Raw genomic sequence first — 26,944 nt, 5'->3', positions numbered from 1 at the left:
GCCTGTAAATTATTGTATTAAAATGTTCCCATTACTGACTCCTATATTTTTCAGATTGAAGATCAGATAATGAACTCACAGTATCTTGCTCAGGGCTGGGAAGAGATAAAACAAATGAAGGCAGAGCTTTGGATATATTTCCAAGATGCAGATCAGCAACTAGAGAATATGAAGAGACGAGGGGCAGAGCTGGAACTAAACATTGCTCAGAATATGGTTTTACAGGTGAAGGTAAGAAGGAACTCTAATATGGATGAAACAGAGGTGCTTATTTAACAGATCGTTTTCTTGCCATACTTTTGACATTCTATATACTTTTGACTGCTATATATCTGCTGTATGTTATTTCCTTTGAACAAGTTCCATATACAGAAGGAATATTGGGCGGAGGTAGCACTGTATATATGGATACCATAATAGGTTGGGGCTAGAAGGGAAGTAGTTTAGTGCCAATCTGATCTTACAGGTAATTTCATTTCCAGGAGATCAGTTTTTGCAACCTGAGCCAATGTCTCTGGAGCCCTGTCTTTTGATTTTAGCATAATTTCTCTGGGTATCTGTTAGTAGAATTGTTTCAACTCAAAGAACTTGACCATCTTGTCTATGGTATTTGCTTTTACTTATATCCGTACAAAATATTGGTATTTAGTCCCAGACTCCACCATGGACTTTGTCCCTTGAGATTTCAGTTGCTTATTTCCACCCATAAAATACTCAGGAGGTCCCAATTGGAATCTTTTGTAAACAACCTCTATAAATATAGCATAAGACCAACAACCTTCTTCTGGTATTCATCTGCCAACTCCCCCAGATGATATCTGAAATAAATCTCATGAGCTCCTTTCAACTCCAAGTTGGTTGTAGCTTTTTCAAAACTAGACAGGAACTCTGCAGATCCTCCTTTGGAATGAAAGACACAAAGCCTTTTGGAATCACTCTGGTGATTCTGGGCCATCTCCTTCTCAAGTAGTCTTTGAATCTCTTGTTGTCCTGTCTCCATCTGTTCCTCCAGCTGCAATTATATTTTTCCTCCAGCTGAAACTATTTCTCTCACGTCTCATGTGAATAGCAAGCTTTGTTCTTCCAGCAGGTGCTGCTGTTCCTATTGTCCACACTGCAGTCATAGCTCCTTTTCCGTGAAACAGATGTACTCGAGGCTAATCTGAACTGTCCCAGACTCTGTGGGGTGAACAGGATTAACAATTATTGCAGATCCATTCTCCATTAACAGCATTTAAAACTTTTTTTTGGTAACATTTTACCCTCATAGAAATATTCTTAGATTTTTTCTGACAGGCTTTAACCAAGGTGTCCTTATTCATGGATAAATACAGGTGAAACTCGGAAAATTAGAATATCGTGCAAAAGTCCATTAATTTCAGTAATGCAAATTAAAAGGTGAAACTGATATATGAGACAGACGCATTACATGCAAAGCGAGATAAATCAAGCCTTAATTTGTTATAATTGTGATGATCATGGCGTACAGCTCATGAAAACCCCAAATCCACAATCTCAGAAAATAAGAATATTACATGGAACCAAGAAGACAAGGATTGTAGAACAGAACAATATCGGACCTCTGAAAAGTATACAGTGTACTGTGCCTGATTGGCCAGCAAACTTGCCTGACCTGACCCCATAGAGAATCTATGGGTCATTGCCAAGAGAAGGATGAGAGACATGAGACCAAACAATGCAGAAGAGCTGTATTGCCGCTAATGAAGCATCCTGGTCTTCCATAACACCTCATCAGTGCCACAGGCTGATAGCATCCATGCCACGCCGCATTGAGGCAGTAATTGCTGCAAAAGGGGCCCAAACCAAGTACTGAATACATATGCATGCTTATACTTTTCAGAGGTTGTTCTATTCTACAATCCTTGTCTTCTTGGTTCCATGTAATATTCTAATTTTCTGGGATTGTGGATTTGGGGTTTTCATGAGCTGTACACCATGATCATCACAATTATAACAAATTAAGGCTTGACTTATCTCGCTTTGCATGTAATGCGTCTGTCTCATATATCAGTTTCACCTTTTAATTTGCATTACTGAAATTAATGGACTTTTGCACGATATTCTAATTTTCCAAGTTTCACCTGTAGCTATTTCATTATGTTTTGTCATCAACAAACAATTCTATAGCAGCTCTTTCAAATTTAATTTAGATCTTGTTTTTCTTTGGTTCTAGATCTCTGTTTACTTCATATTTCACCTTTCTGTCATCACATATGAAGACTGTGTCTTTTCTATAAACCCAGATTATACTCACCTTTCTGTCATCACATGTGAAGACTGTCTTTTCTATAAACCCAGATTATACCTTTTTTCTCCTGAGCCACCAGTTAGCCTGTTCCTTAAGATTAGCTTTCTTCCTTTTTTGTATACTCAGGAGCCATGCGACTCCCGGCAGTTCTCAAGCCTGTGGAAACCAGGCCGGGCCCCGTTAGCCCAGTTTCCACCATGTGTGAGAATAGCCTCAGTAGCTGACATCCAGACTAACACTGTTCTCTTGGTCTTCCCTCTGAATCCCACTGTACCTCCCAAAAATATGTGCCTGTGGGCTGTGTAACCGTCAGGGACATATTTTGGGGGGACACAATGGGAACATTGTCCTCCCTTGCATGACAGCACAATGTTAGTCTGGATGTCAGCCACTGTTGCACCAGTGTAGTACTCATCTCAATGTCAGCCAATGAGATCAATTTGTTAAAACAGGCCAAAAATATAATTAAGATTTTATTAAAAAGAATATCACTTAAACATATGATGAAATTTACTCCTTGCAGGAAAAGAAATAAAAATGTGTTTGGTTCAAATCTAGCTTAATCAGTACAGTAATAGTGACCTAACTCATTCACCCTGAGTTAGTCACTTCCCTACTAAATATAGATAGCCAATTTCCTTAGACTAAACTTCTCCTGCAGTTAGCACTCACAGAGCTTAAGTGCATCTTGACATAAAGTCTTTCTTCTGGTAAGGACCAGACTGCTGAAGGCTCAGGATACAAGAGGAATCTGGAAATCTGTTCCTTAAAGCCACCAATTCCTTGGCTTCTCCTTACTCGGTGATCAAGGCCTGATGCTTTCTCTAAAGACTGTTTTCAGAAGAGACTCGCTTCTCACAACAACCTTAGCTTCTTCCTACAGAACTTCAGCACTTCATTTTCCTTTCCTCTGCCTTCTTTTCTGTGAAAAAAAACTTCAGCAGCCTCATGCCCCCGCCCCCTTCCTCTGGCAAGGCAGTGCCTAGTCATATACTCTCTGCCCTGTCCAGCCAATCATATCATGTCCTGGATCAGGCCTAAGAATGGTATAAGGACCAGTAGTAGAGGATGGAATGTTCAATCCCTGACCAGTAGTTTACTGTCATTTTTGTCCCCTTTTCAGTTCCACTGTCCCACATAAATACAGAGTACAACCTACCAGAAATCTAGCCAGTTTATTGGCTACAGTAACAATAACACAGTTTTGCCCTTGGCAGGCTGCAGACAGAGAGTCACAATATTACAATGTAACTTTCAAATCTTTGCTAAAGGCTAAGGGCACCTCCTTGGCCCCTCAGAGGGTGTACCTATGTGAGTAAACCCTTGAACCTCTTGAAGTCTCCTGATTTCTTTCTCTCATCCCCCAAGTGCCTCAGACTACAGGGGAGAGGTTACAGATACTCAATCCCTCCGCCTCCTCGTGGACTTTTCTCACTCAGCCTTGGTCCTCTCCAGGAGCTAGGATTGTTCCTTTGGCTGTTAATTTTCTCTGCTTTAAATAGTGCTCTGCACTGCTCACTGCCTTGCGAAAAAGCCAGGGTTTCCTGTGAGACTTTGCACCTGCCAAATGGCCATGTGCTGTCTCGCAGTTCCGTGCCAGTGCCCTGAGATGGGGCATCAGATAAGCCAGCTGCCTGGCTCAACCAGGGCATCAGATAAGCCAGTTCCCTGGCTCAACCCCCTGGCTGTGCTTGCTTCCATCATTCTCTGCTGTCTGCTCCCAGTGCTGTCAGCTCCAAGAAGGCCCACCCCCATGATACCATGGAGAGGCTCATCATTACTTTGGGGCATTCTGGAACCCTGACAAGGGGTGTCCACTCAACCTAGGAGGACCCTGCTTCATTTCAGGCAAAACCATTTGACCCTCTGAAATTTCGCTTTGACACCCCCACCCCCAAATTTATTATGTATTTTATTATTTATTTATTTAACATATTTTTATACTGCCCAAAACCTACGTCTCTCAAATACTTGTAGAACCAGGCAGGGGGCAGAAGAGAGAACTTGTGGCTGCATCTTCATTTCCAGTGGTGAAGGAGTAGTGGCCATTGCTGCAGCTGCAGAAAATACTACAAATTCCCAGGAGCACATGTGTCATCGTCCTCCTCATCCTCTTCCTTATATACCTCTTTTTAACCAAAAAAAGGTTCTCAAACCGGTTTGCATAGGAAAAGAAAAAGGAGAAGATGGTTCCCTGTCCCCGAAGGGCTCTCAATCTAAAAAGATTGACACCAGCAGGTAGTGTCAATCTTTTGGGGTAGACACCAGCAACAGCCACTGGAGAGATACTGTTAAAGAGGACTGGGGTTAAATAGATCTAGTAGCAATCCCCCTGCTAACTATAAAGAGAATCACCACTTTTGAAAGGTGTCTCTTTACCCAGCAGGGTCATTTTCTAGACTTGTGTCATACCCAGGGGAATTAAAGGGGGGAAGGCATTTTAGAATTCAGGTCACCAAAGATGCTTCCCTTGCCTTTGGGCGTGAAGCTACAGAAAGGTAGCCTGTTTCATGCTACCTGCCTGGTCTTTTAGCAGTGGGACTAGGAGGGGCTGAAGCAAAGCTTCAGAAGGCCAGAATATTCGGCTCCCTGCTTCAGGCAGTACTTCAGTTTGAGCCAAAACGTAATAGGCTCCCAAAGCCTACCACATAAAACCAAAGTCACATAAAACCAAAACTCCCCCCCGCCCCGGAGCTTAACTGTTTCTCTACAAGAGGAATGCAGTATTTCATTTAAGGATCTTAGGATTTATGAAAGCAGAGAATGCAGATCTGTCATCATGTATTTGTAAAGCAACCTAAGGAAAAGGCATTAATCGTTTTTATTTAGATCTCAGTTTTCAGTTAAGTTACTCTTTGCTATATTCCTACTTTGTCTTTTCATATAGGAGTTCAGTCAGAAGCTGCAGTCCAAGCAGGCAGCATTGACTGCTGTGACTGAAAAGGTGAGCAAACTAACCCAAGGGCAGGAGTCACCTGAGCATAAAGAAGTAGGACACTTGAGTAACCATTGGCTGGACCTTTGCCTTCAAACAAGCAATGTGCTCCTACACAGGGAGGAGGATCTTCAGAGGACAAGGGATTACCATGATCGTTTAAATGTAGTAGAAGTCTTTTTGGAAAAATTTACACAGGAATGGGACAACTTGGCAAGGTAGGAAAGATCTATTTGCCTTTTCATCTAAATCAAGAAAACCTATGACTATGACAGTCCTTAGATATGTCCACTACTGAGATACTTTAGAAGATGCCATTAGTGCACTAGAGAACAGCATTCACAAGTATGTTTGAGTATATCAGTTTAATGATGACTTATAGTGAGTCATCAACCGCCTACAGTATGTTAAGTAACAACAGCTTTTCAAGGTCTTAGAAAGAGATCTTTACCAACCTGATACATGAAATATTTTAATTGGAGATTAAGTGGTGGACCTATTAGAATGGTCTGCCCGGAAGGCTGTTAGATCCAGTAGGATTCCTAAGGCACTTGGAGGGTTTTAGACTTGGTTCTGCCGATGATTCTGTTGATGCCCTGGTAGATACCTGGAACAGTGAACTTGCCAGGGCAGTTGACAGGATTGCTCCTAGCGTCTTCTCTGACCCACTTCAAAATCAGCTCCATGGTATACAAAAGAGTTATGGGAGCTGAAGTGGTAAGGTGGGGTGCAAATGGAGGAGGAGCTCATCTTGAATTTGATAAGACACAGCATAGAGCCCGTTTGAAGGCCTATGCCATGGTAATACTTGTAGCAAGGAAGCAATTTTATTCTGCGCATATTGCATCTGCAGATTCTCATCCAGTAGAGCTGTTCTCGATTGTTAGGGGGTTAACTCAAGTTCTTTCAGTTTCAAATCTGTTTCCAGAAACAACATCTCACTATGTCTCACTGAGACATATTCAATGAGTTATTTTCAGATAACAGTTTTTGCATTCGGGGTGATCTGGACTTCAATATTTTTGCAGGGCCAGTTAGGGAAGTGTCCAGCAATCCCTCTTGCCTTGTCATCACCATCAGGAGATGTTGTTAACCCCTTAAATGCCTGCTTACAGGCAGTACTGGGCTGGATGAGGGATAATAAACTGAAGCTGAATCCAAGCAAAACAGAGGTGCTTATTGTTGGGAGTCGTAATCTGCAAGATGGGATTGAACTCCTGATCTTAGTGGCGATCTGGTAACCATCACAACATGGGCTCTGCACCTATGCAGCAGTTCCCGCAGAAAGATTTCAAACTCCTCACAGCGCTCTGAAGCTCTGCTCTTCACTCATGGAGGGCTCCTGGTATCCTTGCAGGCAGAGCGCGTCCCAGCTCAGTTCCTTTCCAAACACCACTGTGGGCAGGACCCTTGGATTCTTGCTTGTTCTATGTGGTCGGTTTCTGTAAAGAAAATTACAGTTTGCTTACTCATTTTATATGACCTCAGACAGTTTTAGACCATTCTCTGCCTCATTCCTTGTTTATTTCTCTGACTTCAGACTTTTTTTCTGACCATTCCCTGCCTCACCCCTTAACTTTGGCTGCTGAAGGACTTTAAAGAGAACTTTAGATGTTGCTCTACTTGTCACTGGTCCCTTCCCTCTTCAGATAAACATGACCAATGTCTGTTCTGCCTGGGGGAAAGACCATAACACCCACACATGCAGATAAGATTTGCATATCTTTTCCCAAGCAAACACAGAAAAGTAGCGAATTATGTTTGAGAAGCAAAAACATTGGGAAGATGAACTCCCCTTTCATCCCATACATCGCAAAACAGGATCGTCGATGTTGACAACACCATCAAAATCTGGCTCTCCAGCACCCACAATGGTGCATCAGTCTCAACATCCAGTACAGTGTCAGGCCACTCATCGCCTTTGACATGACCCTGTGGTTGATCACCAATGTTGGCTTTGACCACCTTCTGGATACCACCCCCACAATTGTCCAAGCAGTCTGTTCGCATTCATTGCCTGCTTCACCTCAGATCATCGAAGAGGCTTCAACAGTCCTACTTTCTCAGCTGGTGGTGCCATCGACATCAACCATAGTGCCTCCGATGCTGTTGGTCTCTGCCAGTGTTGCTCCTCCTTCAATGCCAGTGACTGTACCGATCTACTCCCTATCCTTTGGCTGCCCTTTCGACACTGATTTTTGGAGGTACTTTCCCATCAACACGGTTGATGTTGAGGGAATAACCTCTCTTCCAGGACATTGGTTCTATTCTGGCCTCTCCAATAACAAAGCCATTGGGGTCCACCTTTAAAGGTAACATCGATGAAAATAACAGTTCTGGTGCAATGGATATCCCGAAGACCCTATCAGCTTCTCTGGCAAGGGTAACTGCTCACTTCTCACCACCTTGTTTCGGTATCCAACAATGGAAGCTGAGGCTCTACTCTTCATATCCTGCATACTCATCCTACCATAACCCACCCTAGCTTCAACTACTGGAGTTCTCTGGACCCTCCTTTTGTGCCATTTTTGCCCATTCAACTGGCTGCACCACAACTTGCTGAACCAGTGCCCCTGGTTTCCCCTGCTGGGGTGCCTTCTCCTACTGCAGGATCTGAAGACACTGCTCTAGGTCCACAATTACCTGTATCTGAGGATGACTATAGTCCTCGGACTTGGATAACAAATCTACCTACATTGAGTAGCTGTCAGATCCTTCACCAGACAACAATGTGCCAAACCACCATTCAAACTTCCTGACAGAGGAGACCAAATCCTATCACATCCAGGTAGCCAAGATGGCTACAGTCCCCGGTCCATGCAGTTAAGGATCCAGTCTAGGATTTTGTGGCCTCCACTTCCACATCCCAACCAGCTGCACTCCCCATGCTCCCAGTGTTCATAAATTCTTCCAGATCAGCAGGGGAAGCCCCATCCTCATTAACTTCAACCTCCAGAAGGTTGGATAATTACTATAGGGTGCAGGAGGACGATTACAAATTCCTATTCTAGGAGTGTGCACAAAACCAGTTGGCCCAGTTTGAGACTGGACTCAAATTGGACTGGGCATGTTCAGTTTCGCACACACCCTAAACACCCTCCAGCAAGCTTGAGTTTGAGCTGATTCTAAATGTGGGAGTGGGATTTTAAACTCACTGCCAGGTCTAGGTCCTCTGGCAGCCTCTGGGGGGTGCTGCCGCAGGTGCAGGGGGGTCTCAGAAGGTTCCCCATCCCCCTGCCCGCTTCCCCCAAAAGGTTCCTCCCAGAAGGTTCCCCATCCCCCTGCCAGCATCCCCCCAGGTTATTAAGGCCCATTTCTAGGCCTTTCTGGTCCTCTCCTGGCTCTCGGAGGCCTTCAAAATGGCTCATTGGTGGTGGACTGTGCTATGGGCAGTAGGTCCAAGCATAAGCACTCTGTACTGGTTGATAAACAAGGCAGGAAGCTGGATTTCGTTGATCAGAAAGTTTACTCCTCTTCTTCTCTTTCTATGAAGATTGCAAACTATCTGGCCTGTAAGGCCAAGTATCATTATTCAGTGTGGAAAACTTCAGAGATGACATTAAGGATGTTCCTGAAGTGATCCAGATGCAGTTTAGAGAACTGCTTTCTAAATTGGTCGATATCATGCATCAAACACTGAGTATTGCTAAACACCATAAAGAACTGGCGGAGTCCTGCATGCTAGCCTGCACAATCTCCTTCTGTAGGCATGCATGGCTGTGTTCCTCCTCTCTCCAGCAGGACATGTGGGATAAGATAGAGGATCTTCCTTTCAATGGAGAAGGCTTATTCAGCACTGAAACCGATGAAACAAGAGAGCACATGAAAACGTCCACGTTAACGACTAGAACCTTTACCACTGCTTCTACTTCTCCTTCTTAGTCACAAAGGTTTTGCAAACATGACATGCCTAAGTCTCAATTCAACAGATCAGAGCACAAGAAATACCCCAGTACTCTCAAAGGCACTCTTTTCCACAAAAGTAGAGGCAACACCCTAAGCTGAGAAGTTAAGATCAGCTTAAAAGGAGCCTTTGCCTTCTCCATCACCTTGCCCATTGCAACCTCTCCTAACACCTATCTGGCTCACCCCTTACCTAGCACCCTAGTGTCATATCACATCTGATGCCTGGGTGCTAAGTAACATCTTCACTGTCTACACCATAGAGTTTCACACCTCTCCCCCCCCGCCCACTTCCTGAGGATAGAACACCCTCCCCAGCAACTCCTACTCTATTAGCAAAGGTGCAAGAGCTCTTATCCAGAGGGCCTATAGAGCCTGTTTCTCCAGAAACCCAGTGGACAGGGTTCTATTCCTGATACTTCCAGATCCCGAAATGGGGTGGAAGTCTATGTCCGATCCTAGATTTGCACTTCCTAAATGATTACATCCATTTTGGATGCTGACTTTACAACAACTGTTTCACCTCCTGGGGGGCTGAGGGGAAGAGTGGCATGCCACTCTGGACCTCAAAGACACCTACTTCCACATGGCAATATGTCCTTGACACAGGAAATATCTCTGATACACCATAGGGGATCAGATTTATCAATATACAGTTCTTTCTCCCCATTGGTCTCTCCATGTGTTCATGTGTCTTCATGAAATGTGCAAGCGCTATCATTGCCCATCTCAGGGCACAGGGAGCCTCAATATTTTCATACTTGGATGCTTGGTTGGTCACCTCAGTGGATAAGGACACATTGACCAACAAAATCAATCTGGTCCTCTGTCTTCTAGAAAACCTGGGCATCCTAATAAATTGGGGAAAGTCCAATTTACTTCCCCAGAAGTCTCTTCCTTACATAGAAATGATACTCAATACATAGGTGAAATGTGCATTCCTCCCAGAGGAGAGGCGACTCTCAATCGCAAATCTCATTTACTCTATCAGATCCAATCCAACCCAAGAAGCTCAAACCACCCAACATTTCCTGGGCATAATGGCGACCTGCACATCAGCTGTCAATTTCTCAAGACTGTGCATGCAACACCTCCAACTCTGGCTCCTCTCCATCTTTAAGCCAAATGTGGACAACCAAGGAATGAAGCTTGTAGTACCTCAAACTCTACTGGACTCTCTTTTCTGGTGGACTCTGCCAACAAACCTCAACATGGGAGTGCCATTTCATCCTCCCATGCTGGCTATAATTTTAACAGCCACTTTTGGAAGGGTGGTATATAAATCAAATAAATAAAAAATGGATGCTTCCCTAAAGGGCTGGGGTGCTCACTGTGTGGGCCTTCATGCACAAGGCTTGTGGAACTGCCAACATTCACTCCTACATATATGTATTTTTAGAATTTCTTGTGGTCCTCTTGGCCCCAAAGTCCTTTCTTCCACTTCTATCCAGCAAAACAATTCAAGTGCCCCTAGACAATACTATAGCAATCACATATATCAACCACCGGGGGGCACAGTCTCAAAATCCCTCTGCAACTTCGCCATTCAACTTTGGGACTACTGTGTTCACTATCAGATCTACCTGCTAGCTCTCCACATAAAGTGGAGACAATCTCAACAAAGTCTGACATCCTGGCAGACAATCTCAACAAAGAAATGAATGCAGTCTGTCAGCACGAATGGGAACTAAGCAAAGATGTCCTCACCAATCTTTTCCGACAGTGGAGGACTCCCCAAGTGGACCTATTTGCAACACAACACAACAAAAAGAAGTCAACTTTTCTGCTCTTCTGCTTTTCTTCTCAGTGGGGAAAGGGTCTATGGCAGATGCCTTTCAGATCCCTTGGGAGAACCAACTATTTTACCTCTTCCCTGTCCTGTCCAAGGTTTTGAGCAAAATCCTACTCCACAAAACAAAGTGCATCCTACTCACACTGTGGTGGCCAAAACAGCCTTGGTTCCCTCTCTTCTTGTGACTGTCTCAGGGGTTCCACCATTGTCTCCACCAACGCTTTGATCTCCTACACAAAAACAACAGCAGGGTCCTTCATCACAGCCTCTGGACCCTCAATATGACTGTGTGGTGGCTGAACTTTTAGATAGAATCTTTCTTCATGAACAAAAGGCCTCCACTATACATAATTATAGTTGCAAATAGAAACAATTTACAATTTATGCTACGTCCAAAGGGTTTGACCCGTCTACAGCGTCTGTACGTCAAGTCCTCCTCTACTTCGCTTCCCTAAAATATTCTTGCCTTATTAACTCCTAAATTCAAGTCCATAAGTTGGCTTTATCTGCAATGCATACAGGCTGGGGTTCTTAGACCATTTTCTTCCACCCTGATTGTAAAAGGTTTCTTAAGGGTCTGAACTCTGAATAACCTAATCCCACTGATAAAGAAACCCATTGAGTCTTGCAGCTTCTCCCTAGTCCTTTAGACTCCCACCAAGGTCCCCTTTGAGACCCTGACCTCAGCACGTGCTAAATTACTTACTCTAATAACAGCATTCCTAATCGCTATCATCACCACCAGAGGGGTTTGCGAACTGACTGCCTTAAGGGTCAATGTGCCTTTTACCCTTTTCTACCCCGACAAAGTAATCATGCACACTGACCCCACTTTTCTACCCAAGGTAGTCTCTGATTTCCACATTAACCATGACATTATATTGCCAACCTTTTTAATGAACCATATTTCACTCCTTGAACACTCCCTACATTCCCTAGATGTTCACAAGGTGCTACTATTTTACATGGATAGGACCAAAGACTTTAGAAAATCCAAGAGCCCCTGGTGGCGCAGTGGGAAAAAAACTGCCGCCCTGTAACCAGAAGGTTACAAGTTCGATCCTGACCAGGGGCTCAAGGTTGACTCAGCCTTCCATCCTTCCGAGGTTGGTAAAATGAGTACCCAGAATGTTGGGGGCAATATGCTAAATCATTGTAAACCGCTTAGAGAGCTCCGGCTATAAAGCGGTATATAAATGTAAGTGCTATTGCTATTGCTATTTTTGATACTTTTGAAGGTTCTCACAAAGGCCAGCCTGTATCTAGACAAAGACTATCTGAATGGCTGCTCCAATTTATCTTCACTGGCTATGAGAAGTAAGGGGTGACACCGCCTACCACCATCAAGGCCCATTCTACCAAAGCCATGGCCACCTTGGCTGCTCACCTGCCCCTACATAGTCCACTGACTTGTCCTTTGTCAAACATTATGCCCTAGACATCCACTCTGTGGCTGAGGCTGGTTTTGGGCATGCAGTGCTAAAGAAGGTCCTTTAACATCTTTGGACCAACCTCCTTCTATGGGAGCTAGCTAATCATCCATGTTGTGAAGGAAACTGGACCACCACAAAGAAAAACAGGTTGCTTACCTGTAAGCTTTGATCTTTTGTGGTCTGGTATCATTCACAACATCCACCTAATGGGTGTACTTGCCAAACATAGCTGTTTTGTCATGGAATAACTCCAGTTGACACAGTGGCTGTCCAGGAACTGAGAGACAAAGCGCTCTAGTGCCAGAGATACTGATTGTGTTCTGTGCATGAAGGTTGGAGCTTCAGAGCACTTTGAGGAGCTTGTGAATCTTTCTGTGGGGACTACTGCACAGGTGCAAAGTCCATGTTGTGAACAATACCAGACCACCAAAAGATCAAAAATTACAGGTAAGCAATCTGTTTTCCCTTCTCACTCATATTCATGAGCCTCCCCCACACACCATCTTGTGAGTGAATTTCCAGTCCCCAACCACATGTCTTAATGCTCCTTTTACCTGGTTTGCTGCTATGACAGAAAGAGAAGGACACCACCAATGGCACTAACAAGATAAGCAGTTGGGGGAGTTGAGGCTCAACAGTTAGAGAGAGACTGGATGGGTGGAATGATTTTAATTTTCTCTCAATCGAAAAAGAGGGACCTTTTACCGTGGTGATTCTCTTTATTTAGCAGGGGAAGAGTAACTGGCCCTATCCACCCCCTGCACAGTACCTCCAGTGACTGTTGCTGGTGTCTATCTTGTGTTTCTTTTTAGAATGTGAGCCCTTTGGGGACAGGGATCCATCTTATTTATTTATTATTTCTCTGTGTAAACCGCCCCGAGCCATTTTTGGAAGGGCGGTATAGAAATAGAATTAAATAATAATAATAATAATAATAATAATAATACTCTTAGATGATAATCCAAGATTGTAATAAGTCACCAAGGTTTGTATTTTGAGCTAAGCAACTACAAATTTGAGTGGCATATTTAATTGTATAGCATTTGCATAATTAATTAGTAATGGTTGCTTTACAAATTATTTAAAAAACCCTTAAGAAATGGTTCATATTTCTTTTTTAAAAAATGAAACTAACTGCTCTGACATTCCTACAAAATCTTGTTCTGTTTGGATATTATTTTGATAATCTGCATTGGTCTCCATCTGTTTGTTTTTTAACAGATCAGATGCTGAAAGTACAACTACACATCTTGAGGCTTTGAAAAAGCTAGCTTTGGCTCTGCAGGAGAGACGATTTGCTCTTGAAGATTTAAAAGATCAAAAACAGAAAGTGGTAGAACATCTGAATCACGATGACAGGGAACTAGTTAAAGAGCAGTCAGGACACTTTGAGCAGCGCTGGCTCCAGCTAGAGGACCTTATTAAGAGAAAAATCCAGCTGTCTGTCTCTACGTTGGAAGAGCTCAGTGTGGTGCAGGCCAAACTTCAGGAACTTACAGAGTGGGCAGAAGAACAGCAACCTAGCATCTCTGAAGCTCTTAAACACAGTCCACCTCCTGAGTTGGCTCAAAACTTCCTCATGGATCATCTCACCATTTGCAGTGAGGTGGAAGCCAAGCAGCTTGTTCTGAAAGTGCTTATAAAGGATGCCGATAGGGTGATGACTAATTTAGGACTTAATGAAAGGCAGATGCTTCAGAAGTGCCTCTCAGATACCCAGAATCATGTGGATTGCCTTAGTGATCTGGTTGGGCAGAGGAGGCGGCACCTAAATAAGGCATTATCTGAAAAAACTCAGTTCCTCTTAGCAGCCTCTCAGGCAATAAATCACATCCAGCAACATGAGAAAAAGGTAAAGTCCCATGAACACATCTGTTTGCTACCAGAAGATGTGAGCAAACAGATCAGGACTTGTAAGAGCACACAAACCAGCCTCAAGGCTTATCAGAGTGAAATCTCCAGACTGTGGCTTCAAGGGAGAGATCTGATGAAGGACACAACAGAACAAGAGAAGAGTGAGGTGCTGGATAAACTGCAAGAGCTGCAGAACACATACGATACACTTTTGCAGAAATGTAATCAATGGCTAGTAGAACTGGAGAAACATATGGTTTCTAGGAAATATTTCAAGGAAGATTTGGATAAAGCTTGTCACTGGCTAAAGCAATCTGATATTGTCTCATTCCCAGAGATCAATTTAATGAATAGTGATTCTGAGCTTTACTCACAATTAGCAAAGTATCAACAGATTCTTGAGCAGTTCCCTGAATATGAAAACCTTCTGTTGACATTGCAACGAGATGGCCAGGAGATCTTACCATCACTTAATGAAATGGATCATTCCTATCTTGATGAAAAACTTAATGCCTTGCCTCAACAATTTAATACCATCATTGCTCTGGCCAAAGCCAAATTCTGTAAAGCCCAAGAAGCAATTTTGGCCCGTAAAGAATATTCATCATTAATTGAATTGACAACAAAGGCTCTAACTGAATTGGAAGATCAGCTTGTGGTCATGCATAAGACCCTTTCTGTTCTTTCAGCCAAAGAGGTTGTGTCACTCCAACAGGATTACAAAAGTGTCCTAAGTGAAGTCATGAACCTTGGTGCTGCAGTCGATGAATTAAACCAGAAGAAGGAAGCTTTTCGGAGCACTGGACAACCATGGCAACCTGAAGAAATGTTGCTGCTCATCACTATGTATCACAAACTAAAAAGGCAGATAGAACAGAAAGTGAATCAGTTGGAAGATATGATAGAGGCCTATCAGGAGCATGAGGAAATGTGTAAGCAGTTTGAGATACATCTGAATTCTGTAAAGGAAGAGCAAGGAAAAGTGAATGAAGAAACACTGCCAGCAGAGGAAAAACTGAAAATGTATCATTCCTTGGCTGGCAATCTGCAAGATGCAGGGATCCTTTTGAAACGCATTGCCGAACATCTTGAGATGCTATCTCCCCAGCTTGATCCACCTGCACATGATAGGGCAAATCATCAAGTACAAGCTTGGCAGGAGATGCTGAAGACGTTGCACACTGCTGTTGGTGACAGCGTGACAGAATGTGAAAACCGACTAGTGCAAAGCATAGATTTTCGAACTGAAATCTGCCGCTCACTTGACTGGCTGAGACACATTAAGGGAGAACTGAGTGACCCATTGAGTTCTGATTTAAAATTGAATAGTCTTCAAGAAGAAATCCGTATAGTGCAGATCCAGCAGGAAGAAGTGCAGTCCAGTCTGAGGATAATGAGAGCGCTGAGCAGTAAAGAAAAGGAGAAGTACACGAAGGCCAAGGAGCTCATACCTGCTGACTTAGAAAACAGCCTTACTGAGCTATCAGTGCTTGGTGGTGAAGTCCAAGAAGCCATACATAACAGACAGGTCAGCACATCTTGCATTCCTTTGGATTTTTGTCTTTTATTTTTGTGTCCTTTTGTATTTATTCATCCATATTAAAAAGAAGTATCATTAAAGACTTACCTTACTACTACTATTATTATTTATATACTGCTTTTCAATAAGCAGTATTCTTACAATAATTCATATAACTATCCTGATTAACCTGCTGGGGCCCAATTTGGATTTTATGCTGGTAGCATGTCTATTGATGTAACCACAAACAGCATAGATAAACAATGTAAACACCAAAAAAGCATAAAGTGATTTCTCTAGTTCTGCACACGGAATCTAGCCTGCAGAAGTAGTAAATCAGGGATGACTCTGCATGAGGACAGGTAAGGTGGTCACCTCAAACAGCAGATTATTGTGACACCAGCAGGCTGGCAAGATCCCCATAACCCCTATGCTGCACCTGCCACAGTCTGCTGGCCGCTACCATTGGAGCAGCTCTTGCCTCAGCACACTGAGATCTTGGACCATCACTGTGCTAAATCACAAATTTATGTATATTAATTTACAGACTAGGAAGTTTTGAAGTTGCATATAAAAGTACCTTTTTCCTCAGAGTTTAAGCACATCTCTAATGCACAATCAATGTGACAATTCCAAATGCTCTGTATGCCTCATAGCCCCACTATAATTTTTTTTTTACCCAGTTCCTGGAACTATGTAAACTTAATATCCCACCCCCATCTGAATTGTCTTGTGCTATGACTAGGATTGCAAGGTGCCAGTCCTAAGATTTTCTTCATGGGAAGTATGATTTAGGATTTCTTTCTTTCTTTCTTTTTTGCCAATAACTTTTTATTCGATTTTTCCACAACATGAGACACACGCACACACGGGGGGGGGGGGGAAGGGGGGAGGGACTTCCATCTCATCATTAGAACAAGTATCAATTACAATACTCAAATCTTGCTTGTAACTTAATCGTTCTCCCCCCATTAAATCATACAAAAGTCAGCTCTAGGGCATTAAAAAAAAGTTTTGTTACCACTCAGAAGCCTGATACAAATCCATTTTATAATATGTTTTTAGGTTAATAAGAAGAGGGTCCTACTCCCTTTTAAATGCTTCAAATTTATTTCTTAATAATGCCATTAGCTTTGCCATTTCTGCCAGCTCTAGCACTTTAAATATCCAATCTTCTTTACTCGGACAATCGATATCTTTCCATTTGTATGCATATGTCAATCTTGCTGCTGCTGTTAAATACATAAAAAGAATCCAGTATTTCCTAGGCAGTGTGCTATTATCGATGCCTAGTAGTATTGTTTCTGGGCTCTTAGGGAAAGTCATTTTAAACACTTTCTTAAGCTCATTGTATATCAAATCCCAATAACCTTTAGACTTATTACAAGTCCACCATAAATGTATATAGGAACCCTCCTCTTTTTTACACTTCCAACATTTGTTTGACATGTTCTTGTACATTAAAGCCAACTTCTTAGGAGTTAGATGTTAGTATGATTTAGGATTTCAGCCTTACTTGTAAAGATACATGAGTGCCTTCTAACGATTAAAGGAAGCTCCTTTTTATAAAGTTTGACAAAGGGTAGAAAGCTCTTTCATAACATAATGGGCAACAGAGAGTCAAATCTAAGTAGTATGCAAGGGTGGCTCCAGAGGGGGGCAAGGACCCCCTCAGAAAAACAGGTGCCCGCCAACAGGACTTCAAGTTCTGTTTCTGAAATCTAACATAGAGCACAGCTCACCCACCCAGAAATGAACTTCACCCCTTCTGTTCCCCCCCTCAAGTTTTCTTCTGATGCCTCCTATGGTAGTGTGACAAACAAAGAGAGAGAGAGAGATTTCCTGTAGGAACATGTGAAATCTGTCTCTGTTTCCACAGAATTTTCCTCTTCATGTGCCTTCTTTAGATGCAGCAGCGCTCATGCTTTCAGTGGGGAAAGTGAGGAAGGCCTGCCCCCCACTGTCACTCACCCTCCTGGCCGATGAACACACTTATTGCACCATTTGAAGGGGGAGATGCCATAAATGTATTCACCGGTGATTCGATGAGCTGCAACCTCAATCAGTCGAGGTTGCAGCTCATGCAGTTGCCTGTGAATAGGCTTGTGGTGCTTCCCCTTCAAACAAACGGTGCCATAAGCATGTTCTTTGGGCAGAAGGGGGTAAGTGATAGTAGTGGGGGCTGGACTTCCTCCCTGCTTTCCCTGCTGTTGATGTGAGCGCTGTTCACACTGATAACATCTGAAGAAGGTTATGCTTTATGATATTTGCAGAAAATATGGAATGCGTCAGATATCCTTGCTTTTAGGAATTTTGCTTGTAAATTAGACAGGCTTCCAAATGCATATGCTGTCTTTTTTTTCCCCCTGACAGAAAACAAATTCAGATAAGTTCAGGGTAATAAGATGAGTTCAGGATAATTGTTTGGTTTAATGAATTTACAATATCCACACTTGAAATCAAATCTGCTGGCTTACTATGCAGAGAGAGAGAGAGAGAGAGAGATTTTCTGTAGGAACATGTGAAATCTGTCTCTCTTTCCACAGAATTTTCCACTTCATGTGCCTTCTTCATATGTTAGCATTACACTTCTTTTGTGACCTCATATTTTATTTATTTATTTATTTATTCAACATATTTTTATACCGCCAAAACTCACATCTCTGGGCAGTTGTTTTTATTATTGATTGATTTGATTTGATTTGATTTGATTTGTATACCGCCCTTCCAAATGGCTCAGTTTACAACGGAGACGTGACATATTTTCATTGTCATTTCAGGATAAATTAACTAAACTATATAGTCTGTGCCAAAGATACTACCAGGTTGCTCAGACAGCTGGTGACTGGCTTGAAGATGCCCAGGAATTGCTACAGTTAGCACGAAATGGCCTTGATATGGAGAATTCAGAGGAAAACCTGAGGAACCATATAGATTTTTTTAGCACTGAAAAACAATTTCGAGATAATCTGGAAGAACTTCGGATGCTCATCTCTGACATTGAGCCATTTATTCAAGCCACAGTAAAAGAGTTGTTACAGAATGTAGCGACTTTAGAAGAAAAGGGTATGGGATCGGAACAAGAAGCACAATCTCAAAAAGAGTTACTACAAAGGTACCTGCTCTCTTTTTTAAAATGCTGTATTGAAAAAGTTATCTCGCGAATGGTTGCTATGGATTGTTCTACAAAATGATAGCAGAAAGTCACTGTCCTTGTTTCAGAAGTTAGCAAATGAAGAGCCTGTGACCTTCTTCTTCGACTAATAGCATTAAGTTGGCCCCTTGAAGCAGAATTGCTTCAGAGTACTACAGTTCATTTTGCTGGCTGCTCAAAATTTTCATTAGAGGGCTTTTGTGCTGGGGTGCTGGGGTGGTGGTTCATCACCTTCCTAGATTAGTCCTGTAGTCCACTTCTTACACGGACTCCTGAACCAGCAAGGTCAGAGATGCATCCTGCTTCTCCTGGATTATGGAGCAACTTCTAGAAATATATCCCAGCAGTAGGCAGTCATTGACTTTCAATGCCAAGCCTAAAAGCAACTCCTAGGGTTGAACCGCGTTCTGTGGACACACACCCTGTATGCTTGTATTTTTAAAAGATACACACCCTATATGCTTGTATTTGTATTTAAAAAGCAGTAGCTGCTTGTGTTTTTAATATATCACAATATGACTTGAATTACATGAATTATAAAAGCTGTATCTCAAATAATTCATGTGTATATAATGAAATTTGGCTTGGATTAGGAACATAGGAAACTGCCATATACTGAGTCAGACCATTGGTCTAGATAGCTCAGTATTGTCTACACAGACTGGCAGCGGCTTCTCCAAGGTTGCAGGCAGGAATCTCTCTCAGCCCTATCTTGGAGAAGCCAGGGAGGGAACTTGAAACCTTCTGCTCTTCCCAGAGCGGCTTCATCCCCTGAGGGGAATATCTTGCAGTGCTCACACATCAAGTCTCCCATTCATATGCAACCAGGGCAGACCCTGCTTACCTATGGGGACAAATCATGCTTGCTACCACAAGACCAGCTCTCCTTGGGATTATGCCCCTAGTATTTCATGTATGAGGATATTTGCTACTAGCAATAACAAATATACAGTTGTGTGTGATAAATGATGCTAATAGGTTTAATAACAGGTGGCACTTTCTTGCTGATGTTTTTGAAGGTGTGCTTCCCAGTGGCAAGAGTATCAGACTGCAAGGCAACAAGTCATTGACATGATGAATGAGTCGGAGAAGAAATTATCTGAATTTTCTGTAGCTAAAGCTTCTTCTCGTCTTGAAGCAGAAGAAAAATTAGTATTGCATAAGGTAAAGTTTCTGTAAATACAGAGAGGTCATATTTTCTTAATTTATCATTTTTGTCAAGTTGACAGACAATAATAACTTACTTAAACCCTCGTGACCTTTCTGTCCACAATAGAGAAGACAGCAACCTGAGCCAGATTCAAATTTCAGTAAAATCATACTGAAATGATTGTAAACTGGTTTTAATTTTATTTTGTTGAATTACTTTTTTTAAAAATCTGTTCTTATAGTTGTGAGCCACCTAGGGCCATCTGGGTGATAAAAATCTAATAAATAAATGTGTGGGGATGGCTTGAATCCCAGCCACTAGTAGCAGGGCTTTGCATTTCATGCAAATAAAATATTAAGCTAATTCAAAAAGAAGAATTGTGGCTGACATCCAGTGTCCTGTGGTTTCCAGAGATGTGCAAAGTTGCAATGCTGTACAGTGCTGTGCAGCCGCTAGTGGAAAACGTTCTCTGGGACACATACAAGGTTGTGCACACATCTTGCAAGGCATTATGCAACCTGTTCAGCAGTTCATTATGCAGCATGTCAGAGTTTTTTGCTAGTACAAGAACTAGACTGGAACAGACATTCCTTTCTTTGTTCAACATAATTCCACTGTGTCCTTGCTAGGGATGTGCACAAAGCTGGTTTTGTCGGTTTGGTTTTGGTTCCGTTTGAACTGGTTCGAAGCTCTACTGTTAAAGGAGAATCTGGTGAGGATTCCCCTTTACAAGGGGGCTTCTCTAAATCTAGAGGGGGCAGGAGGGGAGTCATTTAGTACTTACAAGTACTAGTGGCAGTGGCCACCGAATGGGTGTGTGTGTGGAACCTCCCCCACCAGCCTCCGTCAAACTAGCCATGGTAGCTGCCAGCCCAGTTTGGGCCTCTACACATGCGTGGAGCCCTGAAGCGAGTCACCACTGGCCCTGGCTACTCTTGGGGGAGGCTGGCGGGGGTGCGGTGGGGAGCTGCCGCCACTAAATGACTTTCCTCCTCCTCCTTTCCTCCTTGAGGGGAATCCTCACTAGAGCTCTGAACCAGTTTGGTTCAAATTGGGACTAGCCAAAGCTGATCCAGTTCGACCCGGAACCTGTCAAGCCGAGCCGGCTTGCACATCCCATTCCTTGCACTAGCACAATACTATTATGCCAGCTCAACATGAATCTGAATGTAGGCCAAGTGTTTCAATTTAACTTATTTTAAAAGAAAAAAACCCACAAAAAACCTCTTTGTATCTCTTGAAGACCAGAATAACTTCTCATGTCCCTAATTTTTGTCAGTAATCTGCATCTCAGTAACAGAATAGTGTATCTGGGTAGCATATGCAGATTACTGGCTACCAGGATAATCTTAGTGGTTGTTGAAAGAAGAAATCTGAGGTAAACCCAAATGGACTGTGTAATTATGATTTTACTAAACTTAATTTAGAGCTATTCTGTATCACACAAATCTGTTGTTATATCCTTGAATTAGGTAGCATACTTCATAGATTATGCTGGCACTATAAAAGTTGTCAGAAATACACACTATGGGAACAAAAATGCCACAGTAGTGAAATTGGCCTGGATTATTTTATTTTATTTTTTGCTTTAAAATTTTTTATTGATTTTTACAATATCTTAACAATCTCGTTACATCCAATTAAACAAATGTTGACTTCCCACTCACCAATCCGCGCGAATCACTAACTATACAATTCAACCATTGCTATAGTAATTCAAAACATATATCCTAAACCTTACAAACTCGATTTTACTCTACTCAACCTGCTAATATTACTAAATTTCAAGCCCTGTTGAAAAATCAATATTAGAAAAATAGTTCTTTAGGTATAATAAGAATGGTTTCCAATCTTCTTTAAAACATTCCAAGTTTTGATCTCTTATCAGTATTGTAAGTTTTGCCATCTCAGCATATTCCAAAATTTTTATCAACCAATCTTCTTTTGAGGGCAATTCATTATCCTTCCATTTCTGCGCATATACTATTCTGGCCACCGTGGTTGCATACATAAAGAATGTTAAATTTCTTGTGGAAAACTCTCCTTGCATTATTCCCAGCAGGAAGGGTTCTGGTCTCTTAGGAAATGTCATTTAAAAAAATTTCTTTTACTCACATGTCCCAAAAGGCCTTTGCCTTCTTACAGGACCACCACATATGGAAAAAAGTTCCTTCACAGTGTCCACATTTCCAACATTTGTTTGAAACATTTTTATACATTAGTGCTAATTTTTTAGGTGTCAAATACCACCTGTACATCATAATAATAATTTTCTTTTAAAACATAACATGCAGTGAACTTTAAATCAGTTTTCCGTAAGTTTTCCCAAGCTGCCATATCTATATTATGACCCACATCATGAGCCCATTTTATCATATTCGTTTTAACCACTTCATCTCTTGTCTCCTCCAAAAGCAACAGCCTATACATCTTAGAAACTAATTTTTCATCATTTTCACACAGCTCCTTCACAAATTTCGACATTTGATCCTCAAATCCAACTTTAAGATCCTTCTTATAAACTTCATTTAACTGATGCCATGCGTGCACACCGCAAACGTCACACGTTGCGTGCGCACGCAACGTGTGATGTGTGCGGTGCGCAGCAGCGATGGAACGTGCCGCAACAGGCGCATGCATGGCGGCAACTTCCCCACGTTTTAATTTGCAATTTTAATCTTGCAAATTATTAGTGTTTAAAGTATATCTCCTAGAATAATTTATTAGGGCCATCCTCTGTACTCAAAAAACCCTGACATATTGGCATAATTTCTGCTACATATCCTAAAACTTTGGTTTAAGAATTAAGGCTCATTTCCTTTGTTTTCTCAGTCATTGGTGTCTGTAGTGAACTCTTTCCATGAAAAGATCACTTCACTGGAGGAGAAGGCATGCCAGTTGGAGAAAATAGGTAATGAGGCCAGCAAGGCTACCATAAGTAGGTCCATGACAACTGTCTGGCAGCGGTGGACAAGGCTCCGGAGTGTTTCCCAAGAGCAAGAGAAAATTTTGGAAGAATCAGTGCAGAAGTGGAATGTATTTAGTAATAAGGTATAAGAATCCTGTGTATTCAGAATCTTTGCATTAGAACGTTTTGTGTGTGCAAGAATTTTTGCCAATCTCTTCTTCCATTTGCTGCCCCAATGCCTCCTAGAAAGTATTCTCCTGATGGCTGGGGGCTCCTTAGGGGCATACATCAGGGGCAGCAGAGAGAAAAGGGGGATTGGCAAATATCAAGGATTTGTGAAATGTTCTAATATGAGGCCAGTATTCATTTGGATGCTGTGCAGTGTCTCAGTATATTCACTACTGTCCATTCTGTGTGCATGTATATTCTTCATTTATAACATTCTGATTCAGATAATATACAGAAGTGATAAGAAGCTAACCATGCATATCCTATGCATATCTGCTCAGAAGTCCCATTTGGTGGCATCAACACTTGAAGCAGTTTCAGGGGCTCTGTGAGAGACGGCACACTATTCTGTTGTGTTCTGAATTATAAGCGCAGTTGTGCAAGAGAGCTAATATTTGCCCCACTCCCCTGTACTCTGAAAGCAATGAGTTAAAGTAAGTGTGCATGGGATTGCAGCCTACTTGGAAGTAGGTCCCACTGAATAAAATTGAGACTCCCCATTAAACATTCATAGGATAAACTGCCCATCTTAAAAGCACACAGTGAAAATGCCAGTCAGTATTGTTGTAGACTCCAAGGCACGGGTAAAGAGGTAAAGTGTGCCATCAAGTTGATTTATGCTCCTGGCACACACAGAGCCATGTGGTTTTCTTTTGGTAGCATACAGGAGGGGTTTACCATTGCCTCCTCCCATGCAGTATGAGATGATGCCTTTCAGCATCTTCCTAGATCGCTGCTGCCTGATATAGGTGTTTCCCATAATCTGGGAAACATACCAGCGAGGATTCAAACTGGCAACCTTCTGCTTGTTAGTCAAGCATTTTCCTGCTTAAGGTGACTCTGAGGCACGAGACTGTAGCGCTATTACTTTTAATGACCAGTTTTTATTGATGTTGGAAGCAATGGAAGGTGTGCTGTGCTGCCACCTGGAAGTGGTTCTGATGCATTCTGCAGCAGTCCTGTCATGCTGCACAGTTGGAACTTCCTTTCAAGTTTCTCAAAGCCCCAGTGGGTCCCCATCAGAGCACTGACCATCACGTCGAGCAACATATGAACATGCAGATGTCTACGCATGTACAGTTATTCAGACATTATGTTCAATTCATGTATAATTGTACGCTTCTTAATGGCACCCTGAATTCGAGGGGGCCTGTACCTAGGTTTACTTTTTAAATGAATGCATGTACAGTAATTCACATGTGTACAGGCAGCTGCACACACAACCAGTGTAATGTCTGAATAGGGCTAATGACACTTTAAAAATAGTTATTCTTTGTTGTTAAAAATTTAAGGATACTAACAGACTGTTTAAAACTAATCTTGATTTTGAAAATTTCCTATCTTTAGATGCAAAAAGCAACTGATACTCTAGATCAGTTGCAGGGTCGCTTACCCAACAGCTCAGTGGAGAAAGCCTCAAAAAATGAACTTCTGGATCTTCTGGATTATCATAGTAATTTCATTCTGGAACTGGAACAGCAGCTGTCATCTCTGGGCCTGCTCAAGCAACATGCTTTTAGCATGCTCCGGGACACTGAAATGGCATCTGCCTCTCAGGAACAAATGCCCGTCATGCAAGAAATCAAAGCAATGCAAGACAGATGCCATAAGTAAGAAAGTGGTTTTTAACGTAAAATATGTTGACCATGTTCCAGAGTCCCACAAATTGCATGCGTTCCCCATTGCTCAGTATAATAGTCTAAACTTTTGGCAGCACATGCAGTTGGCTTCCACTTTCATTACGTATAACACAATCATGCCAGTTTTACTTGATTAAAGCTTACAATCCAAATAATAGTGTATCATTTATTTTGAAAATATAAAATGTGATGCCTTCTCCTGTGCTATTCTTCATTAGCTGTTATTTTGTAAAATGTATAAGAAAATGATTAATAATGCCAGGTTTGGACAATGTAAAGGTTAAATATGTTAAGTGCTACTTAGTTTGTAAGGTTATTTTTTGTTTGGTAGCATGCAGCAAAAAGTGAAAAGTAGTGAGAAAGTGGTTAAACAAGAACTGAAGGAGCGTGAACAAGTTGAAAGAGAGATTAACAAAGTGAAGTCTTGGATTCAAGAAGCCAGAGAGTATTTATTAAATCCCACAATAGAAGTAGATGCTCAGCTGGAGGACCTACAGGTATGTCAGATTTGTAGTGGTCTTAGGTCTTTATCAGTACCTCATGGCTTTTTGCTATTGATCACTGTCAGCATCATCCTCTGTATATATCTGTAGAGGAGTTATTCAATGAGCTGTGAAAAATATGAAAGAATGCTTTGGAATGCATTCCAGAAGCCACTGCAACAAACTGGGATTTCACAGAAGACAGACAGACATAAATGGATCTTTCCATTTCCATGCCATCCAAATTTTGCCCAATTCTCCAATTTCTCTTTGGTTTTCATTCTACTGTATTCAAAACTCCTGATTCCTCCCACCCTTTCAAACAGCTGGCACAATATGATGTTGTGAATAATGCATTTAAATACATGTTCTTCTGCAAAAGTAGAGAATGCATAGAATCCATAGATACCATCATATTTTATAAAATCCCATCTGCTGGTGAATGGAAGGGGTCTGGAACTGTGCATTCCATCGAGATTTTCAGGGAGAGAATAGTTAGAATCATCTAACTTCACTCAATTTTTTGTAAACCATATCAAACGTTTGGAAGAAATCTGGTTTAAATTTTGGGACTGAGCTGAAAATACCTGCGTCTCTCTGAAATATATGTTCATATCTTATTAGGCCCTCCTCAGTGAAGCAACTATTCATCGTCAAGCTGTTGAGAAAATGGCTGAACAGCAGCAAAATAAATATTTGGGACTTTATACCATCTTACCTTCTGAGCTTTCTCTTCAGTTAGCAGAAGTGGGTTTGGCACTTGTTAATATACATGAACAGGTAAGAACTATTTAAAGTAACTTCTGTAATTTCCATAAGATATGTTAGTCTGTAGAAACAAATTGATTTGGAAAGGGATCCTCTATAATGGCTCAGTCAAGGTATCTTCCATTCTTTCCCCCTCCTCAGTTGTCTCTTTGTCATTTTCTCAAGTGTTTCTCCTTGGGAGGATCCCTGAAATTCTCTTCCAAATTTAACTCAGCTGCTCGGGTCAAGGACACCTCTGTGTGGGTTATCCTTTCCCAAATGCTCCAGGGCAGGACTATGCTAAATAGCTAAATTGAATGCCTATATAGCCTGGGGCAGATAACCTTGCCTCAGTTCTTTCAGTCCTGCAGTGCTCCAGGCAGCTTCTCTTGTTCGATCTCCTTGCCTGCATTCCTAGCCTTGCTCTTCCACCATTTGTCCTTATTTTCCTCTGCATTCCAAAAACAAAAAAACCCTTCTCTCCAATCCCTTCTTTTCTCCTTCTCCTCCACCCCACCCTGCCCCTGCATGGAGCACGCAGGACGGACTCCTTTCAGCATTTTGGTGCTGAAAGGAAAAGGGCACAAAGGATTCCCTGCACCTATGAGGACTCTGGGATCACTGCCACTTTCCCAGGCAATGCTGGCCTTTCAATCACCACCTAGCCAAGCCCACGATGCTGCAGAGAGTGGTTTCCCGCCTTTGGGCCGAGAAATGAGCAGTGAATTGAAGGTGGGGAGCCAGCAGTGGGAAAAGCTCGCAAGTCCCTTCTCTGCTCTCCTTGAGACTTGGCCCAGCCTCGAAAGCAAAGTTGCAGCACCCGTCTCCATCCTCGAGCGGGTTAAGGGCCATGGCAGGCAGGCAAGCCTCCCACACTGCGCCCTCTTAGGAGGCCCTGGAGGAACAAACGTTGAGCAAGGAGGATGCCCA

The 26,944-nt window shown here is 42.2% G+C and overlaps 1 protein-coding gene across 19 annotated transcripts in view; it reads left to right on the top strand.

Annotated features, from left to right (window-relative positions):
- The window catches only part of SYNE1 (spectrin repeat containing nuclear envelope protein 1), a 575,028-nt gene that overhangs the window by 308,470 nt on the left and 239,614 nt on the right, over nt 1-26,944 (top strand). For all 19 annotated transcript variants that reach the window (XM_053292895.1, XM_053292839.1, XM_053292877.1 and 16 more), the window contains 9 exons: nt 55-231; nt 5,157-5,422; nt 13,554-15,714; nt 18,486-18,820; nt 19,879-20,023; nt 22,842-23,060; nt 24,493-24,755; nt 25,117-25,282; nt 25,892-26,047. In XM_053292895.1, the coding sequence (XP_053148870.1) occupies nt 55-231; nt 5,157-5,422; nt 13,554-15,714; nt 18,486-18,820; nt 19,879-20,023; nt 22,842-23,060; nt 24,493-24,755; nt 25,117-25,282; nt 25,892-26,047 (3,888 nt within the window). The remainder of the gene's footprint in view (nt 1-54; nt 232-5,156; nt 5,423-13,553; nt 15,715-18,485; nt 18,821-19,878; nt 20,024-22,841; nt 23,061-24,492; nt 24,756-25,116; nt 25,283-25,891; nt 26,048-26,944) is intronic.

The sequence above is a fragment of the Hemicordylus capensis genome, chromosome 1 (assembly GCF_027244095.1).
Source record: "Hemicordylus capensis ecotype Gifberg chromosome 1, rHemCap1.1.pri, whole genome shotgun sequence".
NCBI classification, from domain to species: domain Eukaryota; kingdom Metazoa; phylum Chordata; class Lepidosauria; order Squamata; family Cordylidae; genus Hemicordylus; species Hemicordylus capensis.
The sequence above is the reverse complement of the archived record's forward strand: the minus strand, read 5'-3'. Positions and strand labels throughout refer to the sequence as shown.